Below are 27,078 nucleotides of genomic sequence, written 5' to 3'. Positions count from 1 at the left end.
GCCCAGTATCTGATTCTGCTGCTATCTGTCCTCTTAACTCCGTTTCCAGGGCTTCCTTTCCATTTATTTCTTTCCTTTCCTCCTTTCTTCTTCATTTCTGGTCCTCAGTTTCTGCGTATTTTCTTCATCCATGTGCAGTTTTTCTCCTCTCTTCCTTTTCCCTCATCTCATCTCCTTCCTCACTCTTCCCTCACCTCCATCCATGACCAGCATTTCTTCTCTCTTCTCTTCCCTCCTCTCCCCTGCCCTCCATCCACCCATGTCCAGCAGTGACCCTCCTCTCCCCTGCATGCACCCATGCCTAGTGACCCTCCTTTCCCCTGCCCTCCATCCACCCACCCATACCCAGCGACCCTTCTCTCCCCCTTCATTCACAAATGCCCAGCGACTCCCTTCTCTCTCCTGCTACCCCCTCCCGAGTTGTTCGCGAATTCTCCCTCCCCCCTTCCCTCCGGATCCGGTCCCTACCTGACTCTTTGAATTCTTCGGGGCCCGCTGCCAGGCTGACTCTCCCCCACTGGCGCTGCTGGTTCGCGCTTCAAAATGGCCGCCGAAGTCTCGCGAGGCCGCCTCTGTAAGTCTCGGCGGCCATTTTTAAAGTGCGAATCGGCAGCGCCAGTGGGGTAGAGTCAGCCTGGCAGCAGGCCCCGAAGAATTTGAAGAGTCAGGTTGGTGTGAGGGACCAGATCCAGAGGGAAGGGGGGAGGGAGGAGAGCTGGCTCCCAGCACACACTGCGGCAGTGGCGTTAAAATAGGTAAAGACGCGCCGGAAGCTCAGCTGAGGGCGGGAAGGATCAGAGCTGCTTGGCTGCAGCAGTGCCAGGCAGCCCTGCGTTTGGGAGACAGGGGGGGTTGCAGCAAGGGGAGAAAGGTTACGGTTGGGCTGGGGAGGCTTAGCGTCGCTCTCCTAGGATGAGTCTCGCGGCAGTGTTCTGAACTGTTTGGAACTTTTTCAACAATTAGGCCTGGCAGCCCGCATAAATTCTGCTGCAGTAGTCCAAGTGGGAGAGGACAAGCCAGTGGACAAGTGTGCGGAACAAATTTCTAGTAAGGAAGTATCTTATGCGCCGAAGCCTCCACATGGCATGAAACATTTTTTTGGAGACCAACTGCACATGAGTGTCCAGCTGGAGGTGTGTGTCAAGTTGCACTCCTAAAAGCTGCAGGCTGGTGGCAATCGGAAGGGCAGAGCCCATTACTGGGAGCACTGTGTCAAGTACTGGGGCGTGGATGGACGAGAGGATGAGACACTGTGTTTTGTCCTTGTTTAAAATGAGTATTTTATACCACATTCATATCATATGCTATAAGTGCAGGTGCTGTATATCTCAGGGGGGAAAGGGAAGACATCATCAAGTCGAACTTAGCAAGTAAAATGTTGTAATACTATTGGATTGTTGGTTCAGTAACAATTTGATAAAAGTCCTGCATGGTCCATTTATTTATTTATTTGCTGCATTTGTACCCCACATTTTCCCACCTATTTGCAGGCTCAATGTGGCTTACACTATGTTGCAAAAAGTATAATCATAAACAGAGTAAGAGGTATGGTCTAATTTAACATATTACTGTGTAAGAAATTAGGTAGATAGGTCAGTAGAATTATTTACATAACACAAAATAAAACAGGTAAGATATAATGACCAATAGTGATAATGTGATTAACATAATCAAATTAGAAGGGATCAGTATTAGTTGGTTTAGATGTACAATGGAATCAAGTCATTAAGGAGGATTTTTATTGTAAGTCTCTTCGAACAGGTGCATCTTCAATAACCTCCGGAAGGTTGTCAAGTCGTGTTGTTTTTATAGCATTCGGTAGTTTATTCCATGATTTTATGCAGAGGTATGTGAAGGTAGATGCGTGTAGTAATTTGTATTTGAGTCCTCTACAACTGGGGTAGTGGAGGTTTAAGAAGGTACGTGATGAACTTTTGATGTTTCGTGCAGGTCTGTCCAACAGTCACATTCATTATCTGCCTCATTTACTATCTTACTATGAATGAGGAGTGGTGTATCCCCTAGAACACAGCATACAGCTAACCCGTGAGGAGTAGCCTACCCCCTAGATCAAGCCACTGCCTGTAGGAGAACTGAGCAGGCCAGATTGTCACCAAACAGTGATGTAGCAGGAAAGTGTCAGCTGCAGAGTGCAAGCATATGTAATCACAGTGGCTGCTAAGAACTGGCCAGAAGATGTGAATGGAAGGGCTCTACCAAATGGAAAGACTTTAAAGTCAGGTGAGTGTGATCTTCATTTGGAAGCAGTTTGTCAATGGCCCCACTGCAACAGAAGGTGCTGGAGCAGCAATGGAATTTTCAGCAAATGGAATGAGTCATCTTCTCACGAAGAAATATGGAAAATAGTGATGAATTAGGACAATCTTGGTCCATCCATCTGGCTACTGTTTTCAAAAATAATTCATTCCTGGAAAAGGAGATGGGAATTTACAAATCTCAGACTGACACGCTGCCAGGAAGAGTAGAACGATTTGAGCTACATCTTCCTGAGTCACTTGTGGAGTATTAGAAGTCATGTCAGGTCCTTGGAGGCTGTTGTATCCCCTCTGATACCAAGGAGAAAGAGTGGTCCTCACATCAGGGATGCTTTTGAGGACAACGGTGACCTTGAAGGATCTTGGGGCTGATGTTGGCCACATTACTGTCAAGCTCTGGGGAGAAAGGAGGGAACTTCACCAACACATCAGAGATCTGATGAGGCACAATGTCAATGGGAACAGGCTTCTGCCAGACATTCAACATAATGAATCCTTGGTGTTGATGAAGTTGAAGATGAATACTTCCTCTTCTGGCGAGGCTTGAAAGATGGCTGGTGACGGTCCCAATAGCCTCCATCAGTCCTCGATATTGAGGGTGATCAGTGCACTCTTGATGCTAACGCAGTCTCTTTTGCAGGCTGACTGGGTTATATTCACAGCAGTGCCTGCTCACCATCAGAGCAGAGATATAGACACCTGGAACCTGGACTTTATATAATAACCCTTGTCTTATGTCTTGGAGCTATGCTGCCTTCTGTCTGAAGAAGGACGGAAGCCTCAGCAGCTGCCCAGACTTAAGAGACTTTCCAGGAATGTGCTTCTTCAGGGAACATATGAGACTGGGGTTGATGTACTTTTGTGATGGTTTGCTCTATACAAATTGGAACTAAACAGATAACATGTAATTGATGATCTTTTAGAATTAACCAGAACAATCTAAAAGGGTTGAGAACAATGACACAACTCAAATAATACAAATATATAAGTTTGTTGATTGGATGCTGTGGTTTGTGACATCTGACGTTATGTAAGAAGAGCGTCCATTTTTCAATATCGTGAGAGCCCTAAGAAGTTCAGCCGACTTGTTGGAGCAAGTAAAAAGCAAAGAATTTTCTGGGTCGGAGCAAGCAAGAAGCAAAGATTTTTTTCTGTGTAGATGCTGTTATATGCTTTGTCCCTGATTTTCTTTTATAGCTACACACCAGTGATGCAGCGAGGTAAAATGCTGGCCATCGTCGGTCGAGGGTGTGTAATGAAGAAGCTTTTCGAATCAACTCAGACAATGAAGTTACACTGGCAAAGCTAAGTTCAAAGCTAAGTTCAATCTTTATGAAAGATTATAGATATTGAAGATTTGAAGGCATATGCAGCGCTGTACACCATACAGAAAAAGTCCCTGCTCAAAGAGCTTACAATCTAGATAAGACAGGCAGATGGACAGAACAAGTAAGGGTAAGGGAATAAAGCGATGAGGATAAAAAGGACAGGGCAAGTGCGCAGTGGTTAGGAGTCAAAAGCAGTGATAAAGAGGTGGGCTTTAAGTTTGGACTTGAAAACAGCCAAAGAGGGGGCTAGACGTACAGGCTCGGGAAGTTTATTCCAGGCGTGAGGTGCAGCAAGATAAACATAGTAACATAGTAACATAGTAGATGACGGCAGAAAAAGACCTGCACGGTCCATCCAGTCTGCCCAACAAGATAACTCATATTTGCTGCTTTTTGTGTATACCCTACTTTGATTTGTACCTATGCTCTTCAGGGCACAGACCGTATAAGTCTGCCCCGCACTATCCCCGCCTCCCAACCACCAGCCCCACCTCCCAACCACCGGCTCTGGCACAGGCACAGACCGTATAAGTCTGCCCAGCACTATCCTCACCTCCCCAGCCCTGCCTCCCAACCCCGGCTCTGGCACAGACCGTACAAGTCTGTCCAGCACTATCCCCGCCGCCCAACCACCAGTCCCGCTTCCCACCACCGGCTCTGGCACAGACCGTATAAGTCTGCCCAGCCCTATCCCCGCCTCCCAACCACCAGCCCCGCCTCCCGATCTTGACTAAGCTCCTGAGGATCCATTCCTTTGGCACAGGATTCCTTTATGCTTATCCCACGCATGTTTGAATTCCGTTACCGTTTTCATTTCCACCACCTCCCGCGGGAGGGCATTCCAAGCATCCACTACTCTCTCCGTGAAAAAATACTTCCTGACATTTTTCTTGAGTCTGCCCCCCTTCAATCTCATTTCATGTCCTCTCGTTCTACCACCTTCCCATCTCCGGAAAAGATTCGTTTGCGGATTAATACCTTTCAAATATTTGAACGTCTGTATCATATCACCCCTGTTTCTCCTTTCCTCCAGAGTATACATGTTTAGTTCAGCAAGTCTCTCCTCATACGTCTTGTAACGCAAATCCCATACCATTCTCGTAGCTTTTCTTTGCACCGCTTCAATTCTTTTTACATCCTTAACAAGATACGGCCTCCAAAACTGAACACAATACTCCAGGTGGGGCCTCACCAACGACTTATACAGGGGCATCAACACCCCCTTTCTTCTGCTGGTCACACCTCTCTTTATACAGCCTAACAACCTTCTAGCTACTGCCACCGCCTTGTCACACTGTTTCGTCGCCTTCAAATCCTCAGATATTATCACCCCAAGATCCCTCTCTCCGCCCGTACCTATCAGACTCTCCCCGCCTAACACATACGTCTCCCTTGGATTTCTACTTCCTAAGTGCATCACTTTGCATTTCTTCGCATTGAATTTTAATTGCCAAACCTTAGACCATTCTTCTAGCTTCCGTATGTCCTTTTTCATGTTTTCCACTCCCTCCGGGGTGTCCACTCTGTTACAGATCTTAGTATCATCCGCAAATAGGCAAACTTTACCTTCTAACCCTTCGGCAATGTCACTCACAAATATATTGAACAGAATCGGCCCCAGCACCGATCCTTGAGGCACTCCACTACTTACCTTTCGCTCCTCCGAGCGAATTCCATTCACCACCACCCTCTGGCGTCTGTCTGTCAACCAGTTCCTAATCCAGTTCACCACTTCGGGTCCTATCTTCAGCCCTTCCAGTTTATTTAAGAGCCTCCTGTGGGGAACCATGTCAAAAGCTTTGCTGAAATCTAACTAGATTACATCCATAGCTCGTCCCTGATTCAATTCTCCTGTCACCCAATCAAAGAACTCAATGAGGTTCGTTTGGCACGATTTCCCTTTGGTAAATCCATGCTGTCTCAGATCTTGCAACTTATTAGCTTCCAGGAAATTCACTATCCTTTCCTTCAGCATCGCTTCCATTACTTTTCCAATAACCGAAGTGAGGCTTACCGGCCTGTAGTTTCCAGCTTCTTCCCTATCACCACTTTTGTGAAGTGGGACCACATCCGCCGATCTCCAATCCCTCGGATAAAAGGAACGGAGTCTGGAATTAGCAATAGAGGAGAAGGGAACAGATAAGAGAGATTTATCAACAGAATGGAGTACTCGGGGGGGGGGGGGGGGGGCGTAGAGAGAGACAAGAGTAGAGGTACTGGGGAGCGGCAGAGCGAATACACTTATAGGTCAATAAGAGAAGTTTGAATTCAATGCAGAAACGGATAGGGAGCCAGTGAAGTGACGAGGAGAGGGCTAATAGCGACTTTGGTGGAAAATGAGTCGCGCAGCAGAGTTTTGCACTGATTGAAGATGAGAGAGATGGCTAAATGGGAGGCCGGTGAGAAGCAGGTTGCAATAATCTAGGCAAGAGGTGATAAGAGTGTGGATAAGGATTCTGGTAGAGTGCTCAGAGAGGAAGGGATGGATTTTGCTGATGTTATAGAGAAAGAAACGACAGGTTTTGGCAATCTGCTGAATGTGAGCAGAGAAGGAGAGAGAGGAGTCAAAGATGACCCCAAGGTTACGAGCAGATGAGACAGGGAGAATGAGAGTGCCATCCACAGAAATAGAGAAAGGGGGGAGAGGAGAGGTAGGCTTAGGGGGAAAGATGAGAAGCTCAGTTTTGACCATGTTAAGTTTCAGATGATGTTGAGACATCCAGGCAGCGATATCAGACAGGCAGGCTGAAACTTTGGTCTGGATGTTGGTTGAGATTTCGGGGTGGAGAGGTAGATTTGGGAGTCATCAGCATAGAAATGATATTGAAAGCCATGGGATAATATCAGAGAGCCAAGGGAAGAAGTGTAGATGGAGAACAGGAGAGGACTGAGAACAGAACCCTGAGGTACACCGATTGGTAGAGGGATAGAAGTGGAAGAGGATCCACCAAAGTGTACACTAAAGGTGCAAAGCGAGAGGTAGAAGGAGAACCAGGAAAGAACAGAGCCCTGGAATCCAAATGAAGACAGCGTATCAAGGAGTAAGCTGTGATCAACAGTGTCAAAAGCAGCGGATAGATCGAGAAGGATGAGGATAGAATAGAGACCTTTGGATTTGGCCAGGAACAGGTCGTTGGAAACTTTTGTAAGAGCAGTTTCAGTTGAATGAAGAGGGCGAAAGCCAGATTGGACTGGGTCAAGAGCAGCTTGAGATGAGAGAAAGTCAAGACAGCGGCGGTGAATGATGCATTCAAGTAGCTTGGAAAGGAAGGGGAGCAGGGAGATGGGTCGATAGTTGGAAGGACAGGTAGAGTCAAGTGAAGGCTTCTTCAGGAGCGGTGTGACCACAGCATGTTTGAAAGCATCAGGAACGGTCGCAGTGGAAAGAGAGAGGTTGAGGATATGACAGGTAAAAGGGGTGAGAGTAGGAGAGATGGTGTTAAGAAGGTGGGTAGGAATGGGATCAGAGGAACAGGTAGTTCGTTTTGAGGAGGAGAAAAGATGTGAAGTTTCTTCATCAGTGATTTCGGGAAAGAAGGAAAAGGACGGAGGGGTAAGGAAATAGAGGAACGGACAAGGGGAGGGACAGGTGGGGGTGGTTTGGTAGAGAATTTGAGGTTTATCTTCTGAACCTTGTCGTGGAAGAACTCAGCTAGGGTCTGGGGAGATAGTGAGGGGGGAGTTGGGGGAGGAGGCACCTTGTGGAGAGAGTTTAGTGTGGCGAAGAGAAGTCGAGGGTTTGAGCCGACAGAATTAGTCTGCTGGATGTAGTAGTCCTGTTTGGCAAGCAAGAGAGCAGATTGGAAGGAGGTCAACATGAACTTGAAGTGTGTGAAGTTAGCAAGGGCACGAGATTTCAGCCAGAGGCGTTCGGCAGAACAGGTACAGGAACATAGGTAGCGGATTCTAGGGGTTAGCCAGGGCTGGGGTTTGGTACGTCTTATAGGATGGGGCATGAGAGGTGCAAGAGTGTCTAAGGCAGAGGATAGAATAGTATTGTAGGAAGAGACGGAATCATTGATAGATTTGGAAGGTGCAGTGGTAGAGAAGAGGTTCGAGACATTGGAGGATAGGGTAGTAGGGTCAATGGCCTGGAGATTCCTAGATAAATTGGTAGTAGATTGGTGAGGCAAGATTTCCCTTCACTAAATCCATGTTGACTTTGTCTCATTAATCCATGCTTTTGAATATGTTCTGTAATTTTGTTATTTATAAGAGTCTCTACCATTTTGCCCGGCACCGACATCAGACTCACCAGTCTGTAATTTCCCAGATCTCCTCTGGAACCTTTTAAAAAAATCGGCGTTACATTGGCCACCCTCCAATCTCCCGGTACCATGCTTGATTTTAAGGATAAATTACATATTACTAACAATAGCTCCGTAAGTTCATTTTTCAGTTCTATCAGTACTCTGGGATGAATACCATCCGGTCCAGGAGATTTGCTACTCTTCAGTTTGTAGAACTGCTCCATTACATCCTCCAGGTTTACAGAGAATTCAGTAGGTTTCTCCGACTCATCAGCTTCAAATACCATTTCTGGCACCGGTATCCCACCCAAATCTTCCTTGGTGAAGACGGAAGCAAAGAATTCATTTAATCTCTCCGCTATGGCTTTGTCTTCCCTGATCGCCCATTTTACTCCTCAGTCATCAAGCGGTTCAACCGATTCTTTTGCCGGCTTCCTGCTTTTAATATACCTAAAAAAAATTTACTAGGCTTTTTCCTTCCTATTTTTTTCCATGAGTGCTTCTGATTACTTTGATTTTGAGAACTTATATATTTGTATTATTTGAATTGATGATTTCCCATGGAAATATCACACTACTATAAACTGCCTTGCTGACATGGAGGGGCATAATCGAAAGGGACATCCAAGTTTTGTTCAGGACATCCTCACAAAACATCCCGATGGAGGGGCGGGGAAACCCATATTATCGAAACAAGATGGACGTCCATCTTTCATTTCGATAATACGGTCGGGGATGCCCAAATCTTGAAATTTAGGTCATCCTTAGAGATGGTCATCCCTAGACTTGGTCGTTTCTGATTTTTGGCGATAATGGAAACCAAGGATGCCCATCTCAGAAACGACCAAATGCAAGCCCTTTGATTGTGAGGAGCCAGCATTTGTAGTGCACTGGTCCCCCTGACATGCCAGGACACCAACCGGGCACCCTAGGGGGCACTGCAGTGGACTTCAGAAATTGCTCCCAGGAACACAGCTCCCTTACCTTGTGTGCTGAGCCCCCCAAACCCCCCCTAAAACCCACTACTCACAACTGTACACCACTACCATAGCCCTTACAGGTGAAGGGGGGCACCTAGATGTGGGTACAGTGAGTTTGTGGTGGGTTTTGGAGGGCTAGCTGTTTCCTCCACAAACGTAACAGGTAGGGAAGGGGATGGGCCTGGGTCCGCCTGCCTGAAGTGCACTGCACCCACTAAAACTACTCCAGGTACCTGCATACTGCTGTGATGGACCTGAGTATGACATCTGAGGCTGGAATAGAGGCTGGCACAATATATTTTGAAAGATGTTTTTTGAGGGTGAGAGGGGGTTAGTGACCACTGGGGGAGTAAGGAGAGGTCATCTGGTTATTTCAGCCACCTTTTTGTGCCTTGATCGTAAGAAAAACAGGACCAGGTAATGCCGTCCAAGTGCTCGTCAGGGACGCCCTTTTTTTTCCATTGTGGGTCGAGGACGTCCATGTGTTAGGCACACCCAAATCCCGCCTTTGCTACGCCTCCAATACGCCCCCTTGAACTTTGGCTGTCACTGCGACGGAAAGCAGTTGGGGACGTCCAAAATCGGCTTTCAATTATACCAATTTGGACAACCCTGGGAGAAGGACGCCCATCTTCCGATTTGTGTCGAAAGATGGAAGTCCTTCTCTCTCGAAAATGAGCCTGCTAGTGTTTGAAAGGTGGTAAAATTTATTTATTTATTGTATTTATATCCAACTTACAACTAAGCGGGTAAGAGAAAACATACATTTAAAAAATCAACATAAAATAGTACAGGAAATATAAAACCAAACATCAAGCAGCAAACTTTGCTATCTATTTATAATCAAATAGCCAGTCCATCAGTTGTATGCCCAGGCAAATAGATAGAAATAGAAAATAATACAGATCAGTTGTTAGCCTGGAAATGAAACTAGCATTTTTATTGTATGTGTTCTAAGAGGTCATTTTAGAAACATCTACATGTGGAAATAATGCCATTTACAAATGAAGATTTCATACATGTGTAAGTGGCGAGGTATGAAAGCCACTATTCCATATGCCAGGATACAGAAATTTCCAGGATGCGTGGTTTGGACAGGCATAAAAATTATACGAGTGTTCCCATTTCACAATTGAAACATGCATATTTTACAAAATTTGCAAGTTCAAGTGCCAGCTACCCGCTTGTTTGAACCTGAGATCTCCACCAGAGATTCAGAGATTAATTGTCTCTGTGGTGCCCCAGGTACAAAAAACTTAGATCCCTGTTTACTAAGGTGCACTAGCATTTTTAGCACGTATTAACGCTAGAGACACCCATGGAATATATGAGTGTCTCTAGTATTGGCGCACGCTAAAAATGCTAGCGCAGCTACAACACGGCTTAGTAAACAGAGCCCTTAGATTGTGAGCCCTCTAGGGCCAGAGAAAGTACCTGCATATAATGTATACAGTGCATAATGTGTACAGCACTACGTACATCTAGTAGAGCTATAGAAATGATTAGTAGTAGTAGTAACACCATCTCAAAAATTCATTTAAAAGGGGTTATTTCATTTGGTTCCTCTACTGGAACCTCATATACATGTAGGTTTGTAAAATGTGGCACATGTCCGAGTATTTACACATATATGTTGCGAGATCATCACCTGCATGTGTAGATGCTGGCACTTAAACATACAGGGCCAGAGTTTATATACATAGTGCCATACATGCGACTAAAATTTAGACGCAGCTATTTATGCCAATGAAAAACTGGAGTAAATGCTCACGCCTAACTTCAGGCATAGAACAGGTTATTCTATAACACTGCACATAAATTTTAGGAACTCCCATGCCCTGCCCATGCTCATCTTATGGCCATGCCCCCTTTTGAGTTCCACACAGTAAAGTTTATGCAGACTACTTTGTAGGAAGCTCTTAGTGAGTAGTGCGTGTAAATTCTAATTAGTGCCAATTAAAGACGTTAATTGCTTGTTAACATCCAATCATGCACACCTGGGCGGATGCATTCCAACTAAAACTTAACGCAGAAAAAACACAATGTCTTGTACTCACCTCCCAACATAACACAAAAAACTTCTCTACCATAATCACACCATATTGTTCTCTTCCAGTCTCACAAAACTTGAAAATTCTCGGAGTTACTATTGATCGAAACCTCACTCTCGATACCCACGTGAAGAACACAACAAAAAAGATGTTCCACACCATGTGGAAACTCAAAAGAATAAAACCATTCTTCCTGAGATACATCTTCTGCACCCTGGTACAGTCATTGGTAATAAGCCTTCTGGATTACTGCAACGCACTATATGCGGGCTGCAAAGAACAGACTATCAAAAAACTCCAAACAGCCCAGAATATTGCCGCCAGACTCATATTTGGAAAAACGAAATATGAAAGTGCAAAACCCCTAAGAGAGAAACTGCACTGGCTCCCACTTAAGGAACGCATTGCGTTCAAGATATGTACGATTGTACACAAAATCATTCACGCAGACGCCCTGATCTACATGCTGAACCTAGTGGACCTACCTCCCAGAAACGCCACAAGAACATCCCGCAGATTTCTCAATTTGCACTTCCCCAGCTGTAAAGGACTAAAATACAAGCTGATGCATGCCACTACCTTCTCTTACACGAGCACGCAGATATGGAATGCTCTACCCACAGACCTGAAATCAATTGTCGAAACAAATAACTTTCGCAAATCTCTGAAGACATACCTCTTCAACAAGGCCTACAACGAGAACCAACAGCTTCACTGATCCACTTTCCCAACCCAACCAGTTATGAAAACCCACTTCTACAATCACCCTCCTAATCACCCTTGTTTCATATTGTTGACGGTCTTTCTTCCCTACTTAATCTCTGCACACTGCTAACTGTTTCTGATATTCTGTAATGACAATGACATAACAAAACTATGTAAGCCACATTGAGCCTGCAAATAGGTGGGATAATGTGGGATACAAATGCAATAAATAAAAATAAATTATCAGCACTGATTGGCTTGTTAACCAACTGAGTTGCGCGCGCAAATCAGAATATGAACAGATTTGAAAGCTCAACTCTAGTCGTACTATATAGAATTTGGGGGATAGAGACCCTAGTGATGCTTGTGTACATTTTTGAAGGTTCTAGGTCAGTTCCATAGGTGCCCCGTATAAAAGGCTTGAGGAGGCTAAGCCTCCCCAGCCCAGCTGAGACCTTCCCCGCGGCCCTGCCTGCCTCCTTCTCCAAATGTAGCCTGAGACGAGACTTCCGATGAAATCTGCTGCCGCTGCTTCTGTTGAGCAGCGCAGCGGCAGCCAGGAACGAGACCTACGCTGATCTGCTGCCGCCACTTCTCTCCACAGCCAGCATAACATAAGAACAAAAAGAAGCGCGGGGCCGCATCAGCCTTCAGATATGCGCTGTCGGCTCTGCCGGTCTCTGCCCCGTGACGTCAATTTCCCGTTCCGGGGGCAGAGGACCGGCAGAGCCGACGGCGCATGTCTGAAGGCTGCTGTGGCCCTGTGCTTCTTTTTCTTCTTCTGTTAGCGCTGCTGTAAAGAGGCCCGAGCTGGAGGGAGAGAAGAGAACGTGGCCACTGGCTGGAAACGGTAGGAGGAGAGAGAGGGAGAGCAGGGGAGAGCCAGGGGACATGGACAAGAGCAGTGGAGAGCTAGAGAGTGATAGGGAGAGAAATAGGGGACATGGAAAAGAGCAGGGGAGAGCCAGGGACATGGAAAAGAGCAGGGGAGAGTCAAAGAGAGATGGGGAGAGAAAGAGGGGCCATGGAAAAGAGCAGGGGAGAGCCAGGGACATGGAAAAAAGCAGGGGAGAGCCAGAAAGAGATGGGGAGAGAAAGAGGGGCCATAGAAAAGGGCAGGGGAGAGCCAGGGACATGGAAAAAAGCAGGGGAGAGCCAGAAAGAGATGGGGAGAGAAAGAGGGGCCATGGAAAAGAACAGGGGAGAGCCAGGGACATGGAAAAGAGCAGGGGAGAGTCAGAGAGAGATGGGGAGAGAAAGAGGGGACATGGGCAGGAGAGAGAGAGAAGCTGCTGGGGAGAAACTGGGGGAGACCCTAGCTGTCAGACTGAGAAATGCTGGCTGGATGAAAGGAGGGAGAAAGAGGAAAAATGCTGGAAGGAGGGGGCAGAATGAGGGAAGACACTGGTAGGGAGGGAAAGAGGAAAGACACTGGAAGGATGGGGTGAGAGAGGACATGCTGAATGGAAAAGGGTCAAGAGAGAGAACTGTCTAGAAGGAAGGGGCGATAGAGGGAGACAATGGACAGAAGGATTGGGAGAGGGTAATGGGTGGAAGGATGGAGAAAGAAAGAGGGATGACACTGGATGGAAGGGTAGGAGAGAAAGAGGGAAGGAGCTGGACATGGATGGAGGGGAGGGGAGGGAATTATATGCACATGGATGGAGGGGAGTGAGGAGAAATGCTGGATATGGATGGAGGGGAAACTGTTGAATTTAAGAGCTGGATCGGGATACTGAAGGATAGGGACAGGGCTACAGATGGTAGACAAGACGCATAAGGACACAGGAGGATGGTGGACATGGTGAGAGAAAAAATATCAAATGGAAAGAAGACACTGCATAAAACAGAAGACACTGGGGCCAAAGTGAATAGAAAAACTAAATGATCAGACAACAAAGGTAGAAAAAAGTATTTTATTCAGAATTTATTAACTGGAATATGTCAGCTTTTGGAAATGTGCATCTCTGATGTTTTGCATGTAAGTTTCAATTTTTCTAGTATTGCTGCATGCTGAGTCTGACTTCTTGAGGTAACTTTCCAGTTCAGTATTTTGCCTTCATATCTGTTGTGTCATGTGTTTTTCATGTGTGATCAAGTTGCAGTATTCTGCTAGCGTGTAGTATTTTCAGCCCTTTTTGGGTTTTTTTTTGTTTCACTAGGTTGTGCACTGGTGTTTTAGAGCCCGGTGTAATTACAGTGCTGCCTTTCCACGCATAAGGTTGTAGCTCGTCCTGTCCTTGGAATTAGTACTGTTATGGTTTGGTAAGATTGAGTATGTTTTTGCACAAGTTTGTGTATAGTGTTTTGCAGTGGAGAGATTGTGTATTGGCCTTACTGAGGTGGCACCAAATCATCAGAAAGGGTTTTAGAGCCTAAATCATGATACACTACCTCTTGAAGGATCTACATATAGTCGTTCATAAAAGGAGCTCATTGTGAACACTTTCCACCCTAAAAGGGTGTTTTGTGGCTCTACATGACAATTGCGATATTATGATCCCTTGTTTCATATTGTTGACAGTCTGCATTTTCCGTATGGGTGGTATATTGGTTTTATTAGGGTCTGCCCAGTGTTATGGTACAGTAAGATTTATGAGTGTGTTTTTGCACAAATTTGTGCATAGTGTTTTGCAGTTGAGCAATTGTGGTTAGTACATGCTTTGAGCAACCACTTTATTCTTTGACATATTTAATATCTAAATGTAATAAAATGTATTAATTGTGACTTATTTTTACTTATTTTTTTTCTGTGTTGTCAGACAATAATGGATGTAAGCCCTGCCCCTGGCCCCACCCCTAACCCCTCCCCCTTTAGCCTCCCCAAAAGGTTGGGCCACCGACCGCCTATGGTCAGTTCCCAACTGGACAGTTCCCACCCACCAATTCCCATCTGGACAATTCCCACCATACCAGAGAGGACAATTCCTACCCATAACCCAAAAAATACAAAACACACAAAGCAAGTAATCTCCCCCCCTTTTCTCTTCCAGATTGTTCGGAGGGTGGGGGGGGGGGGGGGGGGGGGGGGAGGGCCAGTACCCCCTCACCCCCCTAGAACATTATCTTTTACACATCCTTTTCTCCTTCCAGACATGCAGTTCACTCCACACTCCCCAAATTAGATTTCAACCTAATTCATGTTTAATCTGAGATCTAAATGTCATAAATAAGTAAATAAATAAATATAAACTGCAGTTCAGAGAGGAGGGCAATGCCCCCACAGCCCCCCAAACTAGGTTTGAATCTAATTCAGTCCCTCAAAATGACACACTGATTATGATTTATAACAAATTAGTACTCTACCTATGAAAAGTTATTTTGTTACTATACGTCCTCTGTGTACATCCGTATCCTGCTCTAACCTCCTTGTTCCAGATGCTGTTAAAAAAAAAACCACCACCAGGACTTATGAGACCCGATACAAGAAAGAAGCTACGGTTGGTTAAAACAAAAAGGCTAGGGAGGGTGGGAAATGATCCGGGGGGGGAAAAGTCCTTGGTGGAAATTGTCCCGAGGGTAATTGTCCTAGGTGGGAATTGTCTCAGGGGGAAATGGTGGGTGGGAACTGTCCGGGTGGGAACTCACCTGATACCATTTTTGAAATACAGGCTTAGGCTTTATGTACCAGCAAATTCATGTGCAGTAGGATATGTCATTTTATTATATGCGTTTATGTTATATTTGTTCTCATACTTTTATGTATATTTTTAATGTAAAAAGCTTAGATTCATAGCTAATGCAGGTACAAATGTTTTAAATAAATAGATAAAATATGTTACAAAAAGTGGAATGTTCCACAAAGCTGTTTGTAAAATACTAGGGGATTTGTGAATATCCCAACCTGGATATCCCAATTTCTACCTCAATGTACTATGCAAAATGGGGCTTATTGTGTACTGTAGTTTAAGCACACTAGCTGAGATGAGCTTCAGGAGGCCTTCTTTTGCCCTTCTACATAGCAGACCTTAGTGCTTGCCACTTGCACTTACAGACTGGCCCTATATTGGCTCCTACCCGGATAAGTCCCGCTGACCCAGTCATACCCAGATTTCCAGTGCCACTTGCCTAGCTTTCGCTGCTGAATACCCAGGCCGACTGCCATGGCACTCTGATTAGTGCTAGGGTGATCCAGGGTAGAGTCGGGATGGACCAAGACGTTTTCTGAGCACCGTTTATAATGTAGTCCCACCTATGCCCCCTTAGGTATCTGGATATAACGGCCTTATGGGTGCTACCAGATAGTGGCCAGCACTGAATGTCTGTGACTAATTCAACCTGCAGTGACCATCACTAGCTGAATATTGGCTGGCGTCTTTTTACTTGAAATTTGTTTTATTGAAGTTATTGACATCAATTATATATAAGACATACCGGTACATTTTCATCTTTTTCTCTATTTTTCTTTTATGCCTTGGGCCAATGATTCTGATATGGGTATCTTTTGACCTACTTTATATCCATTCTCCACAAACTGTGCTAAGTTTTGGTTTGGTTATTCAGTTTTGTCATTCAGCAGAACAACTGCCAATGTTTTCAGTGTTGTCCTGGCTTGTACCAAGCTCAGAAAAGATCTATGATCATTGCCTCTTGGCCAAAAGATTCTCATGGTGAATGTATTTTAACTTAAAATCTTTATTGTGTTATGTAAAACAAACACCCAACATGACAATGTTTTGAAAGAGCTGCATCGGGGGTGTATAACTGCATAAGATAAATTACAATCTTATAACATCATAACAACAGAAATGAAAATAATAAAACCAGCCAAATAAATACATCCTTGCCAAAATCATATTACAATGAGCTAAACCACAGGACTATCAATATTCACCAACAGTGAATGTTTTTCATAGTTTTGAATGCTGTCTATCTAGGTATGTATTGTTTATTTGTTGAATACTTTGAAACAATGGCAGAAAATTGCAGTTGTTTATTGTTTTATTGTTATTTAATATTTGTTGTACTAGGGGACTGGAGTTACAGCAGCATGAAGTTAATGACTTCACCATTTTAACAGTTTGTGATATGACATGTTTATATGGTATTGGGGTTTATGAAAGTTGTTTAGAATTAATCTGTAATGATGGATGGTTGGATTGTGTGTTTTTAACTGTTTTACTCTGATTTTGAATGTTGCCTATACTCACCTAGATATAGGTAGATTATGAATAATAAACTAAACTAAATAACACAATATAGACTTTAGGATAAAATATATTCACTACTTCATGCAATGAATCAACTGCTTTGTTGTTTATTTGATGTGGATTTTTGCTTCTGGTTTGTCTTCCAAAAGATTGTCACTACAGTGCTAAGCTGGAAATAAAGGTGGAAAGGGATTGGTAAAGATATATCATAACTACTATTAATCAAGCTAAAAGCAACCTAGTTTCAGCCCGAAAATTATAAATTCAGTCATCCAGAATGTGTCACATATTTCCGGCACTTGTATCCTACCTCTAGTCTCTCCCCATCCTGCAATCTCACAGTTTGTGTCTTCAGGCACAATGTACCTCTCTGGAGGAAGGCAGATGACAGCAACTCGGCTGTTCAGAAGAGCAGGTCTGTGAAGAGACAGCACACTGGGATGTGAGAGAGAGTGGTGTTGCCACAAATGCTTCACTGAATTGGGAGATTTTCCTCCAGTCTAGCTTTCATAAATCCCATCCCTGAGCATTCTGTTGGACAGAGAACAGTCCTGGATCTGCTTACTCTCCAGAAAGTTAATGGTAAATAGAGTAATGACCAATTCAGGCAATAATTAATTGTTTGAGATATGGTCGTTCTTTGTGAGGGTTTGTTTGAATAGGAACGATTTGAGGATTTTGCGGAATCTAGTATATTCCTGTATATTTCTTATTTTGGGTGGTAAGGAGTGCCACCATTTGGTTCCTAAGTGAGTGAAGTCTGCAGAGTGGACAGTTTTGTAGACCACTCTTTTTGCAATTTGGTAGGTGTAGTCTGAGATAGTTTCTTGCCTCATATTTAGCGTTTCTTTGACGTAAGTTTATTAATGGTACCATCTATCATCTATTCTAGACATGGGACTATATGCTCAGAAATGTCCTTATTCCATTCATGACAAACATCCTTCTTTGATCTTGAATCACGGTTAGCAACGTATGTCATAGTGCTTTCAAACTCTCACACAATCCCATAATAACTGAAGTTGAAAAGTGACACCCTATCCCTTGTTGAAGTTACTGCCTTTAGACTGCTGACTACCCTCTCCCCAGGTTCCCACCTCATGCTGTATTTTCAGCAGCAATTTCAGTCCTAGATTAAGAGGATAAAGTAATGCTGATCCGAGTCTGTACCCCTCCATTAATGCATCTATTTCCTCATTGTGTTCCTCTTGATCTTGACTCATGAGCACAACTCACCCACCTTTCCAGCTTCAACATGACCAGGTGCGACTCAGAGGGCCCACAAACAATCTTGGAGATTGAAATGACTTGCTTCTGTGGATCACTGGATGTTGGCTTCTTAAAGAGAGTCCCCAACCAAACTTCATACCCTGATAAGTCAGCATCACTGTCACAGTTAAAAGGAGAGATGTTACAATAACAAAGTAGAAGTACTTTCCTCACTCTAAATGCCAGATGAGCTTACATGCTCTGAGTCTTTACTGCACTGAAAGCTCACAGTGTACACTCAGGAGAATTAAATCTAGCAACTTGATGACTTGAAATGGAACTTGTCAGGCCAGAACCATTGTTTTATTTCATATTTTGTTATATGTTGTACTGTTTTATTATGTTACTAGTAAAAAAGGCCCGTTTCTGACACAAATGAAACGGGCGCTAGCAAGGTTTTCCTTGGCTCCCCTGCAGCCACCCATGTCCAGCGACCCTCCTCTTCCCCTGCAGCCACCCATGTCCAGCGACCCTCCTCTTCCCCTGCAGCCACCCATGTCCAGCGACCGTCCTCTCCCCCTGCGCCCACTACAGCCACCCATGCCCAGCGAACCTCCTCTCTCCCCTGCCCCCCTCCTGCCACCCATGTCCAGCGACCCTCCTCTCTCCCCTGCCCCCCCTGCAGCCACCCATGTCCAGCGACCCTCCTCTGGACATGGATCAGCTGTGAGGCATGTGTCCCCCCCCCCCCGGGTTCTGAAGTTGACATCATAATGGCTACGGTGATGTCAGCCTGATCTACGGAGCCTAGCAGACCAACTTGGAATGAGCCATGGTCCCAGGCAAGTCAGAACGTTGGAGGTGAGAATTATTATATTGGATTAATGTAATTCTGTATCCCGTTCTGGGCGCTGTTGGGAGGACGGACTAAATAATAGAATGAATAAATAAATAATTGAATAAATAAATAAAAAAGAAATTTTCTCCTAAATTCAAGCTTGGTGTGCGAGATGAGAACTCATTTCACCTTCTGCTCTCTCATCACTCCCCAGAATGGTAAGGGAGAGGAAATAGCTGAAGCAATAAACAGAGGAAACACTTGCTGTCCTGAAACTGAGTCTTCATTCCTTTCAGAAAGGCAGCTTAAGTTCTGTGTATTTTTTTACACAGATTGAGTAGTCCCTAAATTCTTTTGGTAGGATTTAGGCATCTAAATTAGCTCCTTTGAAAACTGACTAGGGCTAAGGACCAAGATTTAGAAGCCTAAACGTGGATAGCTAGAAACACACGGTTAAGGTAGGAGAAAAAGGTTAGGTACTTAGCACTGCTTTTTAGTACTAGGCTCCAAACTTATGCCTAATATGCTAGGACTAAAAGGGGCTAAGCAAGCAGCAGAAACTCTGTCCACAGATATTCAGTGGCACTGTATGGATTTCCAACTCTACAGTTGATATCCCTCCTAACCTGACATTGTCCAATGGAATAACCCTCAAAGTATCTAAAGAATCAAGGGTCCTGGGTATAACCCTATACTCTGCACTAATCCTTGAAGCACATATCAACCAAGTATGGAAGAAATCCTTCTTCTGCATGCATAAACTAAGACTGCCAAGATCCTACTTTCAAAGCTCACATTTTACAGTTCTGGTCCAATCTAGACTATTGTAACTCCTTATATTCTGGACTGAATAACAAACTATTATCGAAACTCCAACTCATCCAGAACACGGCGGAACAGTTGATCTTCTGATTAAGAAAATTTGAAAGTGTGTCTGGACATCTAAGAAAACTACACTGGCTAACTGTCAGAGCTCGAATCACCTTCAAGTCAATCTGCCTCATCTTCCAAATACTCTATGGAAATACATCGAAACTACTGATCCAGCTCTTCTCCGGCTGCTTCTTCAACTTTGACAGACTCCAGGAAAGCATTCTACTGAAATATCCTGCAGCCAATAACATAAAATGCAAATGTCAGGTTAACTCCATACTTTCTTTTCATGCCACTGCAGAATGGAATGATCAGCCACGATCTGTTGGGAAGCTAACTATATACGACTCCACAAGAAACTGAAAACCCTACTGTTCGACAAATTCTAGCTACTCATAGTATATAGTAACATAGTAAATGACGGCAGATAAAGACCTGTTCGGTCCATCCAGTCTGCCCAACAAGATAAACTCATTTTACTCACGCACCACATGATGTTATGTTGAACTTCCCTCGCTCCTTCTCCCTTTCACCTCTCTTCTCTCTCCCCTGTTGGCTTTGTGTTATCCTTACTATGTAAACCACCTAGAACCTCTTGCTAGGAATCATGTGGTATATAAGTCGGGAAGCAGCTGCCAGTTATGCCAGTGCTACCATATTCAAGAGTTGGTGCCCATATAACCAATCAGGCAGATAAGACTGCATAAAAGGCAATCCTATCTTTGCCCGCTTATGTGGGTGCTGGCACTCAACATTAAATGCATATTAACTTCTGGATCCGCAGCTGACCTGCATATTCAATGCCAGTGCCTGGACATGGCTCCAGCATTGAAGGAGTCTTTTACAAAGCGGTGGTAAGCTCAACCTGAGCTTACCACTTGTTAATCCGGAACTACCGCAAGACCAACACGGCCACCGGTGGTAGTTCTGGCTGGAGAGTGTGCCATTTCCAGCGCTCCAGAATTCTTTTTCTGTAGTGCAGCGCTAACCCGGCAGTAATTGGTTACCACGGAGCCCTTACCGCCACCTCAATGGGTGGCAGTAAGTGCTCCCTGCCACACGGCCAACCAAAAATCTTGTATCTCCAGATCAGAGTATGATGACAGAAGAGGTTTTAAATTTTTACATTTTTCCAAGGATGTCTGCAAATGAAGAGAAGTAGGAAGGCTATTCCAGAGTTGGGGCCCCAGTGCATCAAAAATAGCATGTCTAAAATGCTTACGAATTACATCATGGTAACTGGGAATTACTAGTTGGCTGAGTTGTGCAGATCTAAGTGTTCTCATCAGGAAATAAGGAATGAGGTGACAGAAAAGATAGAGGGATTGCTCAGATTGTAAAGTTTTAAAAACAGAAGCAGTATTTTATAAGTAACACGATAAGTGACAAGTAGCCAGTGGGCTTCCTTAAGATAAGGTATGATATGATCATATTTATATGCATTGGAAATTAAGTGAATAGCAGTGTTTTTGGATATTTTCTAAGCGTTGAATGTCTAATCCTAAAGCCACAGTAAAGGGAGTTACAATAACCTAATTGTGAGTTAATTAGTGAGTGAATCAGTATATTTAACGCTGCAGGAAAAATCAAAGAACAAATAGAGTGAATAAGCCCAAGTTTGTGAAAAGATCATTTAACAACCTGAGAGATTTGTGAAGAAATTAAAGATTTTAATCTATACGTATCCCAAGGAAACGGACAGTGTCAGCCTGGGGCACAGGAATATTGGCAATGAATATTGGTATAAAAGCAAGGCCTAGCTTGTTTTGGAAGACTACGGTTTTAGAATTGTTTGGGTTGAGTACTAATTTGTGATCCTTAAACCAGTCAGAAATCTGAACAAGTTTGCTGATCTGCTGTTAGTAATATGTAACCTGTCGTTAAAATCATCTGAAGTACTTGAAGATTGAAGGGTGGCCAATGTGATGCCGATTTTTAAAAAAGGTTCTAAGGGTGATCCGGGAAATTATAGACCGGTAAGTCTAACATCAGTGCCTGGCAAAATAGTGGAAACTAGTATAAAGAATAAAATTACAGAACACATAGACAAACATGGTTTAATGGAACAAGAGTCATCATGGGTTCAGCTGAAGGAAGTCTTGCCTCACCAATAGCTTCATTTCTTTGAAGGTGTGGATAAACACGTGGATAAAGGTGAGCCGGTTGATGTAGTGTATCAAGATTTTCAGAAAGCTTTTGATAAAGTTCCTCATGAAAATTAAAAGAGTCATGGGATAGGAGGCAAGGTTCTGGTGTGGATTAGAAATTGGTTACTGGAAAGAAAACAGAGGATAGGGTTAAATGGTCACTTCTCTCAATGGAGGAGGGTGAACATTGGAGCGCCTCAGATGCTATTTAACATATTTATAAATGATATTCTATGTTATATGTGTTGATATGATTGTTGATACAATTTCTGCTTTTTGCTTGTTCTTCTCATGGAAGATGGTTGAGGCACATTGCTTCTACAGTTTCATTGTGTTGTTTAGATCTCCAATAAAGATAACTTTAAATGATATGGAAATCGGAACAATGAGCGAAGTGATTAAATTTGCAGATGATACAAAACTTTTCAAGGTTGTTAAAACACGTGCGGACTGTAAAATATTGCAAGAAGACATAGGAAATTGGAAGAATGGGCATCCAAATGGCAGATGAAATTTAATGTAGACAAATGCAAGGTCAGCACTCAAGAAAAAGATCTGGGTATTGTTGTAAATAATACGCTGAAATCTTCTGCTTAGTGTGCGGCAGCAGTCAAAAAAGCAAACAGGATGCTAGGAATTAGTAGGGAAGGGATGGTGAGTAAGACCGAAAATACTATCCTGCTTATTTTCGAACGAGAAGGCTGGCCATCTTCCGACACAAATCGGGAGATGGCCGGCCTTCTCCTAAAGCCAGCCAAATCGGTATAATCAAAAGCCGATTTTGGCCAGCTTCAACTGCTTTCCGTCGCAGAGCTGGCGAAAGTTCAAGGGGGCATGTCGGCAATGTACCGAAGGTGGGACGGGGGCATGGTTAAGAGATGGCCAGCTTCGGCCAATAATGGAAAAAAGAAAGCCGGCCCTGATGAGCATTTGGCTGACTTTACTTGGTCCCTTTTTGTTCACGACCAAGCCTCAAAAAGGTGCCCCAACTGACCAGATGACCACCGGAGGGCATGGGGGATGATATCCCCTTACTCCCCCAGTGGTCACCAACCTCCTCCCACCCAAAAAAAAATATAAAAAACATTTTTTGCCAGCCTCTATGCCAACCTGAAATGTCATACCCAGCTCCATGACAGCAGTATGCAGGTCCCTGGAGCAGATTTAGTGGGTGCAGTGCACTTCAGGCAGGCGAACCCAGGCCCACCCCCCCTACCTGTTACACTTGTGGTGGTAAATGTGAGCCCTCCAACCCCCCCTCCAAAACCCACTGTACCCACATGTAGGTGCCCCCCTTTATCCCTAAGGGCTATGGTAGTGGTGTACAGTTGTGGGTAGTGGGTTTTGGGAGGGATTTGGGGGGCTCAGCACACAAGGTAAGGGAGCTATGTACCTGGGATCAATTTGTGAAGTCCACTGCAGTGCCCCCTAGGGTTGGTGTCTTGGCATGTCAGGGGGACCAGTGCACTACAAATTCTGGCTCCTCCCACAGCCAAATGCCTTGGATTTGGCCGGGTTTGAGATGGCTGCCATTAGTTTCCATTATCAGCAAAAACCAATGACGGCCATCTCTAACGCCGGCAATCTCTAAGGGCAAGCCAAATGTTGAGATTTGGCCGGCCCCGACCGTATTATCATAACGAAAGATGGCTGGCCATCTTGTTTCGATAATACAGATGGGTACGCCACTTGACGGGGCCGGAGTTAGAGATGGCCGGCGTTAGAGATGGCCGGCCCCGTTCAATTATGGTCCTCCACAAGGCCTTTGTATCGCTCCATGGTGTGTCCGCACCTTGAGTATTCAGTTCAGTTCTGGTCACCATATCTCAAAAAAGATATAGTGGAATTAGAAAAGGTTCAAAGAAGAGTGACCAAAATGATAAAGGGAACGGAACTCCTCTCGTATGAGGAAAAGCTAAAGAGGTTAGGGCTGTTCAGCTTGGAAAAGAGACGGATGAGGGAAGATATGATTGAGATCTACAAACTCCTGAGTGGTGTAGAATGAGTAGAAGTGAATCGATTTTTTTTACTTATTCCAAAAGTACAAAGACTAGGGGGCATTCAAGGAAGTTACATGGAAATAATTTTAAAACAAACAGGAGGAAATATTTTTCACTCAATGAATAGTTAAGCTCTGGAACTGTTTGCAAGAGGATGTGGTATCAGCAGTTAGTGTATCTGGGTTTAAAAAAGGTTTGGACAAATTCTTGGAGGAAAAGTCCTGCTTGTCCTGGGATTTGTAGTATGGAGTATTGCCACAATTTGGGTTTTTGCCAAGTACTTGTGACCTGGCTTGGCCATTGTTTGGAAAACAGGATACTGGTCTAGATGGACCATTGGTCTGACCCAATATGGCTACTCTTATATAACTGTGTTAATTTCTGCAAGAGATCAGGTATACCTGAAGGGACGAGTAATATCATCCACGTAAACATATGTGGATAGGCCAAGGGACTGTGTTAAAGTTAATAGAGGAGAGAAAGATATTAAACAATGTTGACTTTATTTATTTCATTATAAAACTTTATATACCCTCATCTTGGCAAAAATAATTGACATTCAAAATGAACAATACAATGAAATAATAAATCTAATTCATTAATTAATTTTCCAAACTTTTAATCTTCCTCCTCAACAAGATATTATCTTCATTAAATTTGAATTAAGCTCCTGGAAATTTTGTTTTAACTGCTGTGTATGCTCATCTATTACCTGAATAATCTTTACAAGTTTTTGCTCAAAGGTCTTAAAAGTGGCTACATTTGTTTGAATCACTGTATTCATAGTAGAAAACTGAAGCAAGAGGGCCTCACCCAACTCTGATACAGCAGTCCATATCGACTCCAAATTAAACTTGAAGGCAACTTCATTCCAGAGCTCAACCTAGGAGTCACATCTCCAGGAATAGCAGGTTCCTCTTGCAAAACCTGGCCTGCTGCACTCCCGCAACCATTAGCTTGTAAGGGTTAGACCATTGCCTATATAGATGTAATTTAGAACTTAAGAACCTCCTGCCATTGTTCTACAGACTGTCTTAAAGAACAGTGAGTTTTAGATTGAATTTGCTCCTTAGCAAGACCTGCTTGTGTCCCACTCAGCCTCCAGACTAGTACTGAGTTAGAAACTTCTAGCCCAGAACATGTACTGAGGGCAAGATACCTCTCAGTCACTGTGCAGCCAGAGCCCTCCGAGTTTCTCGAGTAAGTGAGGTAATAAGACTGGAAGCCAGAGTTCCCAGAACTGCAACATGGGTGATGTAAAATAGATGTTCTTGGAGCAACCCAAGTCAGCACGTTCAGAACAGAGTGAAATGTTTACCTCGACTCCCGAGAAGACTCCTGTCCGAGGGGTATAAAGGAAATATCTCTGGGAATCACCAGGCTATCTGATCCGCTGGACAGATCCAAGCTGAGACTAGTTCCAGCGCTGCTGCAGCTCATATCCACTGATTGGACCTCTGACCTGACGCTGCACTGCGGCACCACTTCAGAGTTCCTCTGCTAGCCTGACTCCTCTGGACCTGCAGCTTCTCCAAGGGGAAGGAGGGAAAGCCTTCTCTTCACTGGCAGGCTGTTTGCAGCTCTGCTATTGCTAGTGGGTAATTTAGGAGGCACAATTTAAGGCCTGTTGGGAAGGTCATGTGTTTACTCTGAAGATAAGTGTTCATGGTGCAAAGAGGTTTATTGTATTTCACTGTGCATCCTAGTTTGGCCAGTGCATAAGTCTCAAATTCTAACTCCATTGTTTTCATCATTGGCTGCTACTTGCTTTTAAATAAATTAACTTTTATTTTTATAATTATTGTCCTGTTTCATTGCTTTGTCAGTATTGTTCAGGAGCTAGAACTTAGATCTTCTTATAGGGGAATGTAAAACAGTAGATTCAGAGCGCTGAAAAAATATTCCATTACACACTTTCACATTCCTCATTGCACTGTTCTCCAGTAGGAGGCAGTAGCACTGCATTTGCGCACTTACAAGCCACCAAGCACAACTAACCCGGAGAGGAGGATATCGATTCCTCTTTTACTCCATGATCTGCCCCTTTCTCTTCTCCAATCTCCCATGTCAAGCATTGAGTCGGTCCAGCCGTATCTGGTATCCGGAGTACCCATCACAGATGGCTGTGGGGGAGGGCTCAGCAGTTCGAGGGTCAAAGACAAATTATAGCCAAGGTCTAATGTTGCTTCTCATGAGGGCAGCATTGAAGCAGCTGGTGGCTTCCCAAAAGCAGCTAAACCCATGCTCTCAAGCCACAGGACCGATAACAAGAGGCTGTTGAGGTTCAGAGGGGTAAATCCTTGACTTGCCTTTCCTTTTTACCATTGAGAACACAAGGTAAGCGGGAGCTCAATGAAGTACAACAGCTGCCTAGCATTGTGCTTAAAAGGGCTACTAACAAATTGTATTTACCGTGGATTAATAAACTGGCCTCTTAGGCTCCTAAATCTAGGCAAATAAATTGCAATCCTAAGCTTTAGGTGCCTAAGAGAGTCAATTGTTAAAAATGCTATTTCTTACATTAGAATCTGAGGGGCCCTTTTATGTCAAATCGGTTTGGTGCGCGCTGAAAACATGAGGTAGAAAATAATTTTCTATTTTCTACCATGGGGGCGTTCCCAGCAATAATTAGCAGTTGGTGCGCACTGAACGGTTTTCACGCGGGTAATGCATGAGCCCTTACCGCTAAGTCAATGGGTGGCGTTAAAGGCTCAGGCTATAAAAAGACGCGCACTGGTTTTCATTTTGCTGCGCATCCATTTCCTGCCCCTCCCCCAAAAAAACCCTTTTTCCAGACGCGCTGGCGAAATGGTCCAGTGTGCATCCAATACACACTCCCACACTACCGCAGGCCAGTTTTTGACGCGCCTTTGTAAAAGGGCCCCTTAGATTTTAGGAACCTAAATTTGGTGGGGATTTTTAATCAAGGGACCTATGTAGTCAGCTAAAAATACATCACACATAAAAAAAATTAGCGCTGAAAAAAAATACACCTAGACACATTCTATGAACCGTGCCTAAATTTTAGGTGCAGTTTATAGAATATGCCTAGCGCCCATCCACGCAACTAAATTTAGTCATGGGCAGTTACTGCCTATGCCAAAATTAGGCACCGACCAGGTATATTCTATAACAGCATGCATAGTTTTTAGAAATGCCCACGAACCGCCCATTCCACACCCATGGCCACACCCCTTTTCAATGGGTCATCTTAGAATTTACGCACATTACTTAACAGAATATGCTTAGACAGTTGTGCATGTAACTTATA

At 44.1% G+C, this 27,078-nt stretch overlaps 1 protein-coding gene across 4 annotated transcripts in view; it reads right to left on the bottom strand.

Moving 5' to 3' along the window:
* MST1 (macrophage stimulating 1) overlaps positions 1–27,078 on the bottom strand; it is a 149,230-nt gene that overhangs the window by 10,085 nt on the left and 112,067 nt on the right. For 3 of the 4 annotated variants that reach the window (XM_030207139.1, XM_030207140.1, XM_030207141.1), the window contains exons 15-16: positions 17,981–18,127; positions 17,051–17,157 (exon numbers count right to left, since the gene is read on the bottom strand). In XM_030207139.1, the coding sequence (XP_030062999.1) occupies positions 17,051–17,157; positions 17,981–18,127 (254 nt within the window). Of the gene's footprint in view, positions 1–16,887; positions 16,910–17,050; positions 17,158–17,980; positions 18,128–27,078 lie in introns of those variants that run through there. The other variant, XM_030207142.1, reaches the window with a different exon arrangement.

The sequence above is a fragment of the Microcaecilia unicolor genome, chromosome 6, assembly GCF_901765095.1.
Source record: "Microcaecilia unicolor chromosome 6, aMicUni1.1, whole genome shotgun sequence".
Lineage (NCBI taxonomy): Eukaryota > Metazoa > Chordata > Amphibia > Gymnophiona > Siphonopidae > Microcaecilia > Microcaecilia unicolor.
The sequence above is the reverse complement of the archived record's forward strand: the minus strand, read 5'-3'. Positions and strand labels throughout refer to the sequence as shown.